This window comes from Vespa crabro, chromosome 9, assembly GCF_910589235.1.
Source record: "Vespa crabro chromosome 9, iyVesCrab1.2, whole genome shotgun sequence".
NCBI lineage: Eukaryota > Metazoa > Arthropoda > Insecta > Hymenoptera > Vespidae > Vespa > Vespa crabro.
In genome coordinates, this window is record NC_060963.1 from 3,966,832 (window position 1) to 3,983,036 (window position 16,205).

Below are 16,205 nucleotides of genomic sequence, written 5' to 3' on the forward strand. Positions count from 1 at the left end.
TATTTCTGGTGCTGATCTACACAACTATAACGAATATTTACATTTTAAAACAGAAATGTCATTTTCCCTGATTTTATGATCTTTCCAAAAATTAACGTGCCCATTCATTGGAATTTCTTTATATATTGCACCTATAATTTATAATAGAAGAAAAATGTCAAAATTTTCTGATAAACTTAATTTTACAATGATTATACACAATCCTGTATATATATATTTTTTTGTTTTGTTTTTGATAGCTTATACTCTTTCAAAGTAAAAAATTTACAAAGTACTTCAATTCATATGATTGCTATAAGTATGTGCAACATAATACTATATTAGACAAATATTTTTTCATTTTTTAATTTTAATTAAGGCCCCAGTGTATTCAGCTCGGCTATCCTTTCCACGTATAAAATAAAGAAAATTATTTTGCTTATTATATCCAACTGTCCTATACTAACGGAAACATCTTTTATTTGTAAAATTAAGATAAATCAATTTCAAATACATTAATTTTATTTGCTTTTTTGTAATTGTTACTTTGCACCATTGATTCTATATAATTATTTTCTTGCTATAACTTTATATTATTTTGCAGTATACCTTAGCAAAGTTAAGAGAACATAAGATGAGACTGTATTCTTATTGTTTTTTTCTCTGTTTATTCGAATTACTCAAAGCTTTGAAATTTCTCATTTGATAATTGTAAAGCTTATGTTGTTTCTGTTTATTTACTCTCATGATTATGAACTCTCACGTATTTTGGCTTTACTTCAATGTAATGTTTTAAAACGTTAATGAAATTATTCATAAAATACTGTTCTTATGGATATAATTACCAAAATAATATTTCTTCTTATAGATAAGCCAAGGTATACTATGTAATTAGTATGCCTCACGTTTATTATTGAAATAAAATTATTTTTATAATTTATAAAAGCGATCAACTTTGTATTGTCTGACACAAACTTAAATCCAAATTTTAAGAATTATTATTATCTCTACTGGAAAAACTGAATCCCCCCTTACACATTTCAAACATAAATAATAAAATTCTTTAGAATTAATATGTATTTCATACCTAGCAACTTATACCACGTTAATTAAGGCAATATTACGAAAGACATTTACAAGCATACATGAAATTAAATATTTCCATTTACAGCAATTTGACAATGCCCCCGTTTTGTGTGTGGCTCATTTTATATTCATTTATCGACCTTTTTGTAGCTGTACTGTAGCAATAATATAATGATAATGCTAGTGACAACAATAGTAATAGTAGTAATAATTGTAGTAGTAGTAGTGTGGTGGTAGTTGTAGTAGTAGTAATAGTAGTAGTAGTAGTAGTAGTAGTAGTAGTAGTAGTGGTAGTAGTAGTAGTAGTAGTAGTAGTAATAGTAATGGTAATAATAAAGACAAAAAGTAATAATATTAATAATATAATAATAATAATAATAATAATAATAATAATAATAATAATAATAATAAAATAATAATAATAATAATAATAATAATAATCAAAATGATGATGACAATGATAATGACAATGACAATGACAACAGTGGTGATAATTACAACAATAATGATACCGATCATGAAATGAAGTTAATAACAATAATAGTGAAATATTTGGAAATGCTAAATATGATTATGACAATAACGAGGGCAATAGTCAGTAGTTATTTTTCTGTGAAATTGGTAGATAAAATTTTGATCATGATAGGAGTAATAATGATAATGAGGATGGCAGTAACATCAGCATTAATAGAAATAAACAGCAATTGTAAATTGCAATAGAAATTGTTTTAATAGATTGATCATAAATCAATCGATTTAATTTTTGCAGGGTTCTTCTCACAAATTGCAGAGAGTAATAATAGAATAGAATAATAAAATTACTAATCAATAATAACATAAGGCAATATGTGGAGGATTTGGCCATCACAACTGGGCCTTGCCAGCATCTGGTGCCATTCTCGAAATTCTTCACCAGTTTGGCTATGCTCACAGTTCATTACATTCAATTCTGACACTCCTTCCTCTTTTTCTGACGTTTCATTGTTACTAGCGAGAGACAATAATTTTGGTTGATAATTCCCATTGAGACCTTCTATGCACTGCGTATGTAATCTTTCAAGGTCCTCTGTAGTAACTTCTTGAGGTGGATACACTGTACCATTTTGATCTTCATTGGGTTCAGTTTCACAATCACTCCAGTCTATCGAACTTGGATCTAATGGTGGTAACTTTGCCAGTATCTCCTCAACCGATAAATCTTGATGTGATTGTGGTTGGTTTTGCGTACTTGGACTTTCTTCGTACACTGCACTTGTTTCTTGACACTTGGATGATATTTCACAACAGTTTTCTGTAGATTTTAACCGATTTTGTAAAGAAGTTTCAGAAACTGTACTTTTGTGAGATGTATTGTTTGGAGTACAACGCAGGAACTTGGATACTTGTTCATTATTACTCCTCAAAACATCTTCCATACTTGGTGGTTCTACACTTTGACTAGGTAGAGCATTTGAATTAATGCTAGAATTTGAGCCACGTGCTTGTAAATCAGCCAGCAATTCTTGTGTTGTCTTTAACTTAGGATTTCTTGAAATACTGGCTAGTTTTTCTTTAACACGGTCCTCTATGTATGGTTGCTTCTTTATAGACTTACTGCCTTTTTTCCTACCACGTTTTTTTGGACCTGAATCATCAGGATTAGTGGAAGACTCCACAAAATGATGGGAAATTCGTTCTTTCAATGTAGGGCTAGGCACTTGCGAATTTAAATTACCACTTATGTTTTCGCCATTCAAACGCTGTCTTTTAACGAATGGCTCACATTCTGTAATCGAGTCTGATTCATGTTCCTGGTAATTATGTTGGTCCTTACAAACATCTTTTCGAAGTCGTTTATTGGAACTGTGGGTCCGTGGCACTGCTTCTATCAAGTGATTCTGACTCGAAGAGCTATGTGTGGGAGGTACATCCGAACTTATCCGGTGGTTGCTAGTAAGTGTAATTGACTGCTTATTTGAAGCTGCATTAGGAGACCGTGAATGGTCACTATGCACAGATAGAGCTGGGCTGATAACCTATCAAAATTAATTTACATCATGTCAAATAACAAATAAAATTAAAAGGAAGTAATGAATTTATGTAAAATAATTTTTTATAAATTAAATTCATTTGAGAAATATGATAATAGGTAATTAAATGTAAAAACTCACTCTTAAAGGAGTAGCATCCCTTAATAGAGGACTTTGAGGCTTCAAGCATCTTACAGCAGGACTTTGTGGTTTGAAACATCTTAAGGCTGGACTATGAGGCTTTGCTCCATTAAGGGCAGGTGGTGCTGTATCAGCAGGTGTCGGTTGTGGGGTTGAATGAGCTGATGGTAAAACCATATCTCTCCAACGACGTACCAAATCTTTTGCACGCTTGGCCAGGGCATCATTATTTGTCTTCCTTCGTAGTTCGTTAATATATTTACCAAGCCTTGTAATCTATATTATTTAAAATTAATTCAGTGTTTACAGATGTTTTTATATAAAGATTAAATTTCTTTTCTTTCTCTTTACCTTACATATAATACACATTAAAAATATATACCTCCAGAACTTCTTTGGTGATCGTCGTCTTTTCCAGGGCCGTAATGACATCAACAACAGCTCCCATGTCAACGACCTACAAAATATATATCTTTTTGTTTATATTTTGCATCCTTTAAATGTAAATACATAATTATATGTAATAGTTTAATTATTTTCTTTCTTATTGAAGAAGACATTTGTTATATATACTGAAATAAAATTAAATTGTTATAATAGAATCAACAATAAAGTGATATAAAAAGTAATTAAATATATTTACAAGTTCATACTAATTTTAAATATTCCAACCTATTAAACATTTTTGTCTTTGCATGTTATAATTATCAGTTAATTTACATCACCTTTTTTTTTCTTTGTAAAATTAATTAACACAAATGGAATGGGTATATTCAACACTGTTAAAATTATTAAATAACAGTATTATATTTCAAATATCAATATAATGAAAGTTATACTAAATAAATTTTCTTGAGGCAAGCATATGATTCTAGATGCAAAGGCTAAATTTGAAAGTGAGAATTACAATAAATAGAGAACTATCTGTAAAGATAAATCAATGAACACATTAAATATAAAGGTTCGACACGTGTACGTAGAAATATGTTTATTAGATCGATCAGGTAAGGCTTACAAAGCAATAACGAAACGTAATCAGATCGAATCATTACGAGCTGGCGTATCAATATGTCAACGTGAAACGACAAAAGAAACCAATCGCATGAAACAAATAACTGTTTTTTTTTAAGAACGCATAACATACGAACGCGATTCTACTTTCGAAACAAGCCAAAAGTTATGTTGTTTAGTGTTTCGACTAACAGAATAGATACACCATAAGAGAAAAAGGCGACTGAGAGAAAGACATATATATATATATATATATATATATATATACATACACACACACATACATATACGTGAATATATATATATATATATATATATTAGAATCATGTGCAATTGTGCACAACTACGTACATATAACGTACGATATTCGTCAACCGACACGATGTTATAATTAAGATAAAAGACAAAACGACGAAAAGAAAAGAGGGAAGTTCGTTGACAGAAATCAAGAACTACTGGTCAAACGAATGTCATGCGTATCCTGGAGACGTGTTTCCGTAATATCAGGGAAAGAAGAAGAAAAATTGTATGCGTAGATGATTTAGCATGAAAAAGAGAGAGAGAGAGAGAGAGAGAAAGAGAGAGAGTGAGAGTGAGAGTGAGAAGAGAGAGAGAGAGAGACAGAGAGAGGATAGAGATATACAGAGAGAGAGAGAGAGAGGTTAAGCCTCCAGGTTGTCGAGAACGCGCTCACGGATGGATATGCAAGCGAGCACACACAGTCTCGTAATGGTAGGAGGGAAAGGGTATGTTTCGTGGAGCGATATCCACACGTACGTGATAGCACGTAAGATGGATCACTCACACGCAGAGCCGTCGCTACACTACATTCTCGACGGCTCTCGCGCACGCCACTGGTACAGGCACACGGCGCACGGGGGATCGAGAGTGGCCCGATAGCCGTTTGCGCGAGCGGACGGACGGCGCATCGCGGATTCACTCCGCTACTTACATTGTATTCCTTGTCAAGGGATTTTAATAATCTTTCGGTGAGCTCCGTGCAATATCTCTGCATCGGGGGGGCACACTTTGGGCCCTCGCGGGGAGTTTAGGTTAGCGGAAAATCGGCTCCACGCGTACGAGTGTCGCGAATACGAGAGCACAGGGGGACTTGCAATGGCGACTACTGAACTGTGCTCCTTCGCATGCCCTCCCTGCCTCCCGAGTGCCTCCTAGTCGCGGCCCAAGCATCGTCCCTAGCCCCACGCCGCCTCATACCGCCGGAGGAGCGCTACTAGCTCCTTCTCGCGGTTGGACGAGCTCTGTTCACCGACCTCCCTCCGCCTCCCTCATCCATCCCTACCGACGATGCCCCCAAACGACGAGGACGCTCGTCGCGCTCTCTATCGATGTCTTTTACCATCTACACGCATCTACCGTCCCCTCTCAGTCTTTCTTTCTTTCCCACTCTCTCTCTCTGTCTCTCTCTCTTTCTATCCGTCTATCTATCTATCTATCTATCCATCTATCTGTCTTTCTTTCTCTTTCTTTCTCTTTCTCCTTATTCCCCTCCCTCTCTCACTCTCTTTCATTCTCCTCTCCCCTCTTCTTGCTTCTACCTTCTTCATGCTTTGTGAATGCACACCGCGACATCCATCGCCGCCGTTCTTCCTTGTCGCTGCTTTCTTATTCACCTTGTAGAGAAGCTTCCACCAAGCTATCTCAGTTTTCTCCCTGCTTCTCGGCGTTTATCCGTTCGGCTACGTTTACTTATATTTTATCTTTGAAACTCAATACACGCCGAACGTATTATCGAGTTGCATCCGATCATTTGATGACTTTCGTTCAGCTCCTCCATTATTCTCGATGCTTCCCGATTTTATTGTGATGTAATAATTCAATCGATCTACAAAGCATAATCCTGTCTTTTTTTATCATAGTTTCGTTACGATATTAAGCCGTTATATTTCTTTTTGTGTTCTTTCGAAATATATGTGCAACAACAAATTACGTGAAAATATGTGTTTTTGCTGAACACATCATTTTTTCATTCATATTTCTTCAGGTACCTTTGTTCTTAAACAAACGGATTAAATATGGTCAACGGTACTTTGTGCAATGTATGATCCTCGAATATAGTCTCATAATTCTTATTTTTATATTGTTTTTATATATATTGTTGAATATCGAAACAGTGTCGTTTAATAAAGGAAAAAAGGGAAGGAACATTTTATACATATGTTCCTAAAATATATATTACATTATTGTTTTTTATCATAAGAGACCTACGATCGATTTTTTATTTTATATTAAAATTTTTTTAAATTACTCTATATAGGGCGTATAATCCATGACAAAATGGAATTGCGTTCGAGATAACAGCAGGCAATAAACATAACTATCAATAGAAAAGTAATGAACATTCATTAAGAAAATATAAAATATTTTTATTATTATTTATTTCTGTGCATTTATTTATTTCATACAAAATGTAACAGAATGAATCGTTGGTTTTTGCTCAAAATATGCCTATTTATTCGAAGAAATAATTTGCTCATGATTAGTTTGTCTAATAGATATGCCACTATATTCCAATTAATGCAATTCTTCGTCTCGAGAGAAAAGGAACTTTTTGTTATTTATGCTTCTTCGAAACGATTTAATATCACACCACGTTTCTTTTATACGTAGCTTGTGATGTTTCCAATATACAACACATAGCGAATGATACGTAACATTTTGACTGCATTGTTGCAAGAATGTGATTGGTTAAACGTTTAACACTGATTGGTTGAAAGTTAAAATGCATACGATAGATGAGATTGATAGGTTATGAGACTAGATAGGAATATATCGTATCAACCAATCATTTAACAGAATTGATGTACTCTTAATATAAGAATGTAACGTATTAGAACTCATTAATAGATAACGTATTAGAAATCACGAATAAATAATAATGTTTGGTAATAAAGTTATAAAAGCTATAACCGTTTCTTTTTATTAATTTATATGTAAACAACATCTATTAGAGTTCTGGTTTACAATTTGTCCATAATCATTTCTTTTTTCTTATTGGCTATACTTGGAAAAGTTTCTTTTTTTTTATATCTGAAAATAAAATAAGTACTATATATTGTTCCACATTTAATATCAATAATGGAACATAAATGAATAAAAGAATATTCTTTTAATATTTATTAATGTAAAATTCTCTCTTCTAAACTCTAATCAATTATATGTTGTTATATGGTATCGTAAGTGTAATTATTAATATTGCTATCTCTTGAGTTGTATTAAAATTCTGAATTAAATAAACAATTAATCGATGATGTAAAATTTTTATATAGGGAATTAAAGAACTAGATGGACTTTAATCAGAACATAAATATTTAACAATTTTTTTATTGCTGCATCATTAACGATATTCTTTATTAATAAAGAAAGTCGGTTATTAACCTCGATTCGATTTTAATATTGAAATTCTATAACCATTTATTTTAAATCATTAAAAAGAAGATAAAAATGACAGAACTACGATTTGATAATCGTGTAGTTGTAGTGACAGGAGCTGGTGCAGGTAATTCAAATTTGTAATAGTTATTTAATAATTATTTTTAATATGATTATTATATTGATCATATATTTTATTATTGTATAAAATAATTTATTCTAATAAAAATTTTATTTATTATTGTGTGTACACAGGTTTAGGCCGTGCATATGCATTATTATTTGCTTCCAGAGGTGCTAGTATTGTAGTAAATGATTTAGGAGGTGGACGGCATGGTGATGGTAAAAGTAGTCAAGCTGCAGATAATGTTGTAGCTGAAATACAAAAAAATGGTAAGGATTTCCTTTGCTGTTTAATAATTAGCATTTTTTATATTTTAGTTCGTATAATTTAAATTAAATACTAAAATAATAATACCTTATAATATATTATAAATTACATATAAAAAGATTTAAATATTATATTTTTATGATAAATATTTTAATTAAATATTACATTTTATATAACAAATGTTATATTTAAACGTTTCTTATTTTATCTTATGTAAAATATAAAATGTTTCTTTATAAATAAAGTATATACTTTTTTAGAATTTCTACAATATGCAAATTTTTATTAATTTCAATTATATAATCATATATAAGTTATAATTATTTCTTTTTTTTTTCTTTTTTTCTTTTTTCATAGGTGGAAAAGCAGTGGCTGATTATAATTCAGTTGTGGATGGCGCTAAGATTATTAAAACTGCTATTAATACATTTGGACGTGTTGATGTAGTTGTTAATAATGCTGGTATTTTGAGGGATAAATCTTTTGCAAAAATGTCAGAAAAAGATTGGGGTTAGTATATAATTATTTTATAAGTGTAAATTTGATATTAAGTATATGCTCTATTTTTATCAACTTTGTACAGATTTGATACAAGATGTTCATATTAAGGGAGCATTTAAAACAACTCAAGCAGCATGGCCATACTTTTGTAAACAGAATTATGGCAAAGTCATTTTTACCACGAGTAATAGTGGATTATGCGGAAATTTTGGTCAAAGTAATTATAGTACTGCAAAAATGGGTTTAGTTGGTTTTGCAAAAACTTTGGCAATTGAGGGTGCTAAAAAAAATATATGTATTAATGTCATTGTACCAACTGCAGCATCCAGACTTACAGAAGATATTATTCCTCCTGGTAAGGATTTATATATTTATTATAATCATTTTCATTTGTAATATAATATAATAACTTTGTTATGTTACAACTTTTACTTTATACAATTTTCATTTTATATAATATTTGTACAATGTAATTAGCAATATTTAAATTCTTTTTTTTTTAGATCTATTTAAAGAATTAAAACCAGAATTAATAGCTCCAATAGTTTTTTGGTTGTGTCATGAAAAATGCAATGAAACTGGGTCAGTTATTGAATCAGCTATAGGTTGGGTAAGAAAATGTAAGCGTATAAATTTTACAGAAATTATACCATGAAAAATGTAACATTGTTCGCATTTATATATTATGTATCTATAAAAATTTTGTAGGTGATATTGTTCGCTCACCAGGATGTGTTTTACGAACAAATTTAAATGATATTGTTACACCTGAAAGTGTACAAAAAAATTGGTCAGATATCGTTGATATGACATCTGCTAAATATGCAGCTAATGTAGAGGTATATATAAATTATAGGATAATTAATGTATGAAAATTAATATAGTATTATATCATCAATTATTATTTTTTTTTGTTGATAATTTGTAGCAAATAGTAGAAGATCAGATGAATATTATTGACAATTTAAAGAATGGCGTTTCTAACAAAAAGATTGTAAGGAACAATTTACATATTATTTATTAATGATTTATTGTTACTTATTTGATTAATACTTTTGATAATTTTTTCATTAGGATGATAATGTTATATACAATAATTACGATAATCGAGATAGTATCCTGTATGCTCTTGGAGGTATTGTATACATAAATATATATAAAAACAAAAACTTATGTAATTTATAAACATATGTATATATATATATAAATGGTAATTTTGATTTCAGTTGGAGCAACTATTGAAAATCCATCCGATTTACGTTACTTATATGAAAACCATGAGAATTTTGCAATTTTACCTACTTACTACATAGTTTTCGGTGTAATGGGGTGCATGAGAAGTTCAATTATATCTAATTCTCTACCTGATTTACAGATAAATCCTATGAATGTATGAGAACATAAATAACAATAAATTTATAATGCTCGTATATAATTATTTTTATTACTTTTATTTTCAGATGTTACATGGAGAACAATATTTTGAAATTTATAAAGTACTATCTGGAGAAGCTAAAGTAAAGACAGTCTACAAAGTTTTAGATGTTCTTGACAAAAAAAAGGGAATAGTGATCCTAGTTCAACGTATGTTCCTAATGAAATGCAATTAAAGACGAATATAGATTTTATTTCAATTTAAAAATGTTGAAAATTCCAATATTAATTTAATAATAAATAATTTAATAACTGTTTAATGTAATAAATACTTTTTACAGATGATACTTTTGATGCTATCAGTGAAGAAAAATTATCTACGGGACAGATGTCAGTGTATGTTGTAGGTGTTAATGATTTGCAAGCCAAGACTACATCTCCTCATATTATTCCAATTATTGATCCACCCAATCGCAATCCAGATGCATCTGTTACTCAAAAGACTACTATTGATCAGGTATAAAAATGATGTAAATCGTACATTTTTGAGGCTATTAATTATTGTTTTAGTATGTTTAATTGAATAATATAAATATATTTTTTAGGCAGCATTGTACAGACTCAATGGCGATCCGAATCCTTTACATATTGATTCAAATCTTGCTACAATGGCTGGATATAAAAGACCGATTTTACATGGATTATGCTCTCTTGGATTTTCTACAAGACATGTTCTAAATACTTATGCAAATGGTGATCCAAGTTTGTTTAAAAGAATAAAGGTCAGTTCTAAACTTCTTAACTTTTAATTTATAATTACTTAGACTTTTTTTTTTGTAATAAGGTATATTATAACAATCAAAAATATAATTATTTTTTTAGGTCAGATTTGCAAAACCAGTATTTCCAGGGGAAACATTGCGCACTGATATGTGGCAAAATGGCAACAGAATACATTTCCAAACATCCATTGTAGAAACCAATACTCCTATTATTGTAGGTAAGTTTAGAAAGGTTATAGTAAAATTGAAGAGAGACTTTTATTATACCCAATAGCGGTTTGGGAAAATATCATGTCGTGCAATTTAATACTTATATAGGATTATTTATTAGAATTGTATATCGATCACCTAAACAGGCCCTCCTGCATTTTTTTTTTTAGGTTCGGGTTTTAAACGTTAATCAATTTCCTCAATTTCAAAGTTTTATTTTACCATATCCATATAGTTTATTATCATCAATAAAACCTTCGAATACTATTATTGGAAAACTCAAGGTATTTCATATTATTTTTTCGATTGCCGGTGATTCATCCTTTTTGTCACTTTCATATAGAACAGCTCACCTTTATTTTTCATCAAAGATTGTTGATAACAATTTAAGTCCTTCCGCTATGTTTGAATCAGACTTCCTAAAATTTTTGCGTATTTTCAGACAGGATATTTTCTTTTGTTTCGTTTCTCAACCAACTCCTTTAAACGTGCATAATTCATTAGACAAAAGGCTTAGATAACCATTCTTGTTATTGGGTTATCAAAGAAAAATATTTCTTACTTACTTACCAAATACTTATGATAATTATTATTGAAATGTAATATCCATTTCTTAATATCCTTTTTATAGGTGCTTATATTGATTTATTCAATGTAAAATCCAAAGTAACACCAACAACTCCAACTGCAACTCCAACTGCAAGTCCAACTTCAAATCTAATTGCTAATAATAATGATCTACAAAGTAACGCAGTTTTTAATGCTATGAGGGACTATGTCAAAGCTAATCCTGACCAAACGAAGAAAGTGAATGCAATCTTTCTTTACAATATTACTGTGGATGGAAATCCGAAAGCCCAATGGAGTATGTCAGAAAGAAGCCATTAGACTTTTTTAAATACTTATCTTATGTTAACTATATTATTTTTATATAGTGTTAACATTATACACCAAATTCATACAATTTTTTATGTTATATTTCAACAGCTTTGGACTTAAAGAAAGGTGATGTGTATAAAGGACAACCTACATCAGGAAAAGCTGATACCACTTTAACTATAGAAGACAAGGATATGATGGATATCGTAAGTTTATTTTTTTTTACTATATTAAAATATATTTATATTTATGATAATAATTTTTCACAGGCAACAGGAAAAGTAAATCCACAAGTTGCATTTATGCGAGGAAAACTAAAAATTACTGGTAATATTATGTTAACCCAAAAGCTCAAAACACTTATGGAAATGAACAAAGCAAAACTATAATCTCAATTTTATTTGAATGAACGAATGATTATAATTCCATTATTAAACCAATATTTCTAAGAACCTAGAATACGTATGATCGATGTAGCGTTTGTTAATGGCTACTCATTTTTTCAATATTTTTGCATGATCTGTTTGTTATTTATTTTTTTTTCAAATTTTATTTTCTAAATTTCGTTGCATATCTAATGGTAATAATGTCTACCATTTCTTTCGTTGCAATTCATTTCAGTATTTGTATAAATTTTAAGTAAATTCATTGTCGTTAGTAGAGACGGTAAAGTAAATATGTTTAGATTTTTATATGAAAAATAAAAATCTATGTAAAAAAAATTGTTGGATATCTTATAGTAGTTTCGAAGATATGAATTGTTCGTTACATTTTCCATTATATAAGGAAAACATAAGGTCGTGCGTAAGAGGGCTTTTTATACCAAATTGCTAATAACTTGTTTATTTTCTATATAGTTTATATATTGTTTAAAGGATTCAAGGGAAAACTAAATATTGATTTAAAAGATTATTTTTTAGGGAAAATTCATACATCAAAATGTATTTTAGCATGTTTATAAAAATAAAAAAAAATATAAAATAACATGCCATAACATTTATTTATTTATTTATTTACGTTTATGCGTCTGAATAAACTAATATCTAAAATAAAGAAGATAAATGAATAATTAGAAAATATTACCTAATTTGAGCACTGAAAATATCTCTGCATTGGAAATTCTTTTTTTTCGTATTATCAAAAATAAAATAAATATTTTAAGTGCTTGAATTAAGTGTTACACGTTGTATACATATAAATATTGGAAGGAAAGAATAGATTAGAATTATAAATGCAGTTTATAAATATAAAGCGTACGAATATTTATTAGTTTACAGTTTTAATTTTTGAGAATCTCTATTTTTTTTGTATAGCTTCAACATCATTTGCTTTTTCTAAAAGTCTCTGTTTTATTAATTTGACAAAATCCAACGAATCATTTGTTTTAGATAATCTTTTTACATGAACGTTTTTAGGAGAAGGTCTTTTATTTTTTTTATGTTTTTTGTTACATTTAATTTCAGTTTTTACATTTGCAGATTTAGGTTCAATATTCTTCTGTAATCTGTCTTCAACACTTTCATCAAATGTTTCATTAATTGTTGATTTGAAATTTTCTCTCAAAGGGCAGTCATGTATTTTCAATTGCTCTTCCTCTTCATTTTTGTCATCATTATATTTCTTCTGCTCTAATTCTTTAACAATAAATTCCGTGCTGCAGGCAATTGCTATATTTTCATCTGAATTATCCAAATAAATAGTATTTTTATTGGCTATTCTACCACCATGCAAGAAAGCTGATATATTTTTACGTCTCCACATTTTAGAGGTACTTGGTATAAATTGTTTGCATTTTCTTTCAAAGAAAAATTCACTTATATCAATCTCTTTGATTTCACCCTTTAAAAATTTCAAATATTTCTTTAATGCAGAATAAAAATGTAATTTGTCTATCATTCGAGGAAAATTAGCACAACGAGCACTGCTAGAAGGTACAACCCAAACAGCAGTATCTCCTATGAGTTCTGATTGCAATCCAAAATGAAATGGTGATTTACTATTTTTATTAGAATATACTTCATAAATACACTTTCCATTAAAAATAGCAATCTTTGGTTTAAATAGCCTCAATTTTTCTTCAACAATCTTAGCGCCTTCTTTGATTTCTGTTCGTTTTAGATCCGCAGAAGATCTAGTAGGTCTTGTGACTATATTTGTTAATCCAATTCCATATTGTAATAACTTGTGATCTTCCTCAAAACTGATACATTTTGGAATTAAGGCTGATCCATATAAAAGCTTGTAAAAATGATTACCAGGACCTGCATAATATTTGCCACGATGGGCTGCCATCAAACTTGGATTTATACCGATAAAGACCATATCAAGATTTTCCTTGAGATAATCAGGTAGAGTATACTTTTGAACTTCTTCCACAGTAAGTCCATCGAATCTATCAACTTTTCTTTTAGGCTTTTTAATCACATCTGATACTGTCCTCTTTTTAAGTTTATTCAACGCAAGGGATGACATAATTTTGCGAAAAATCATCAATTAAAGTTTATAATAATATGAACATATATAACTTTTTTTTTCACTTTCATTCTATATTTATTTAATCAATTAATTAATAAAAATAGCATGCCTTTCTGAAGTAAAATAATCTCATTTTTAATTACACAATTCCACACTGTCATAATAGTAAATCATTATTATATACAATTACAAATTCTTCGTAGAAATACAAAATATATCAACTGATCCTAATCGCCAAACAATCCTTCAAGAATTATTCCTGCCTTTAACTCTATAATCGCGCATGCGCACATCGGCCATTTTTAAATTACTTTTTTTCGAGATTAATCAGACATAAATGAATTTTCGTTGTAATTGCAATTACATTAATCGATAAGATTTGTCATTGTTGATAACGTAAATTAAATAAAATGTAAAATTGCATAGGTAATCTATGATAAAATAATTTCGTGAACACCAATACTTCAAACATTTTTCACTGAAATTTTTATAACCTTATTATCTTTTTTTTTTTTGACAATGATACACTTATTTTCACCGATTTTAAGATATCCTCATTCACTCATATTCTCAATTCGATGTTTCAGTGTGAACGAGACTCTTCAAGAATATGGGATATATAATGGCATTGGAGATAATTGTATAGTATGCTTGCACGATGCATTTATACTAATTTATTTGCTAGAAAGCCACTGATCGTATCCAAATTGTGTTAGTCTTCCGGTCTAGTGAATTACTTCAACATTTACAATTATGTAACTCATATTCACCTTTCGGATTTGTAAAGATTGGAAAGGGGAGGAGAGAGAGAGAGAGAGAGAGAGAGAGCGAGAGAGAAAAAAAGAGAGAAAGAGAGAGAGAGAGAGGAGAGAGAGAAAGATAGCTTCATCCGAGCAAAACCAGAATACCGAAATCGTGAAAATGAGAATAAATAGAAATGACAGCAGATATAAAAGTATAATAGAAAAATTTTCTTTTCGTTTCTCAAAGAAATTATTTTATAATTCTGCTATATTTTTTTATTTATTTATTGAAGTATTATTAGCAATATAAAATGCAGATATGTTATTGTTTAGTTGGAGTTAGATTGAAAAAATATTGGAAAAGTAATACAGTATGCAGCCATTCGCTCGATAATACTTGCGTTATAAGATTTACAATTAGACTTCGCAAGTATTAACGACCCAGGTCTCACCACGTGGAGGTTGCTGCATGTGGAGACCCACGAGCTAACGGTGACTCTACTCTAAAATCCGCGTTCCGCGATACCGATCCGCCATATCTTTCCGCTTCAATGCACTGGCTTCTTAACTAACAGGGGATGCGTAGCTTAGCTACAACACACCTCTTACAGATAGCTCCACCTTTGCACCGTCCGCTTCAGACATAACGGATTATTAAGCACATCCGAATTCGTGCTTTCCGAATTTCGAACAAACAAAGCGCACTCCTTAGAAATACTAATCGCGTCGCGACACTCACGTGTGTGTTATAATTACGTAGATTCTACTGTTAAGCCGAAATTCGCGAAGTACCCCCATCGAGAATTTTAAAGAAATCAAACGAAGTCCACGGTAGGACCTTTAATCGCGCCCGAACACCCACGCGAGTGTTAGAAAAACGGTGACTCTACTCTAAATTCGCGTTTTCGATTCGAACAATCAAACGAAGTTTAATCGCGCCCGAGAACACCAACGCCTGTGCCCGCCGACACGCGCGCTAATGTTCTTCCTATCCTTCCCGTATTCTCGCGTAGAAATCGATGATGAATCCTGCCATGCGATGTATCATACGGCCGCAGATGAACCTATCCCTCGATGATCTATCCTGAAAAAGAAAAAGCTAAGGAGAAAATAAAAGAACAAAAAAAAAATATATAAAATAAAACATAATATATACATAGATTATAAATAGAAAATAAATAAAATAAAAATAAATAAATATAAACACATAAGAGAGCTAGAGAAAGAAACG

At 30.3% G+C, this 16,205-nt stretch overlaps 3 protein-coding genes across 7 annotated transcripts; 1 reads left to right on the forward strand and 2 right to left on the reverse strand.

The window, feature by feature from the left end:
* Window positions 1–1,776: 1,776 nt before the first annotated feature.
* Window positions 1,777–6,534, reverse strand: LOC124426589 (mediator of RNA polymerase II transcription subunit 26). 5 transcript variants are annotated; one of them, XM_046968436.1, is made up of 4 exons: window positions 5,179–6,534; window positions 3,598–3,672; window positions 3,216–3,491; window positions 1,777–3,080 (listed from the first exon to the last, which is right to left on the reverse strand). In XM_046968436.1, exons 1-4 carry the CDS (start codon window positions 5,239–5,241, stop codon window positions 1,887–1,889), a joined length of 1,608 nt encoding a protein of 535 aa, XP_046824392.1. In that variant the 5' UTR covers window positions 5,242–6,534; the 3' UTR covers window positions 1,777–1,886. The 5 variants fall into 5 exon arrangements, with proteins under 5 accessions (XP_046824392.1, XP_046824393.1, XP_046824394.1 ...); XM_046968437.1 differs by lacking the exon at window positions 5,179–6,534 and adding an exon at window positions 5,004–5,113; XM_046968438.1 differs by lacking the exon at window positions 5,179–6,534 and adding an exon at window positions 4,578–4,997.
* A 760-nt stretch (window positions 6,535–7,294) lies between these two features.
* Window positions 7,295–12,740, forward strand: LOC124426588 (peroxisomal multifunctional enzyme type 2). The gene is made up of 17 exons (XM_046968435.1): window positions 7,295–7,423; window positions 7,517–7,746; window positions 7,875–8,012; window positions 8,368–8,520; window positions 8,594–8,866; window positions 9,015–9,131; window positions 9,220–9,350; window positions 9,440–9,505; window positions 9,586–9,646; window positions 9,738–9,901; window positions 9,972–10,095; window positions 10,227–10,402; window positions 10,491–10,667; window positions 10,768–10,885; window positions 11,509–11,742; window positions 11,865–11,962; window positions 12,026–12,740. The coding sequence occupies exons 2-17, from the start codon at window positions 7,692–7,694 to the stop codon at window positions 12,143–12,145; spliced, it is 2,205 nt and encodes a 734-aa protein (XP_046824391.1). The 5' UTR covers window positions 7,295–7,423; window positions 7,517–7,691; the 3' UTR covers window positions 12,146–12,740.
* Window positions 12,287–15,694, reverse strand: LOC124426590 (G/T mismatch-specific thymine DNA glycosylase-like). Its single transcript, XM_046968441.1, has one exon. It carries the CDS (start codon window positions 14,244–14,246, stop codon window positions 13,053–13,055), a length of 1,194 nt encoding a protein of 397 aa, XP_046824397.1. The 5' UTR covers window positions 14,247–15,694; the 3' UTR covers window positions 12,287–13,052.
* Window positions 15,695–16,205: the final 511 nt, after the last annotated feature.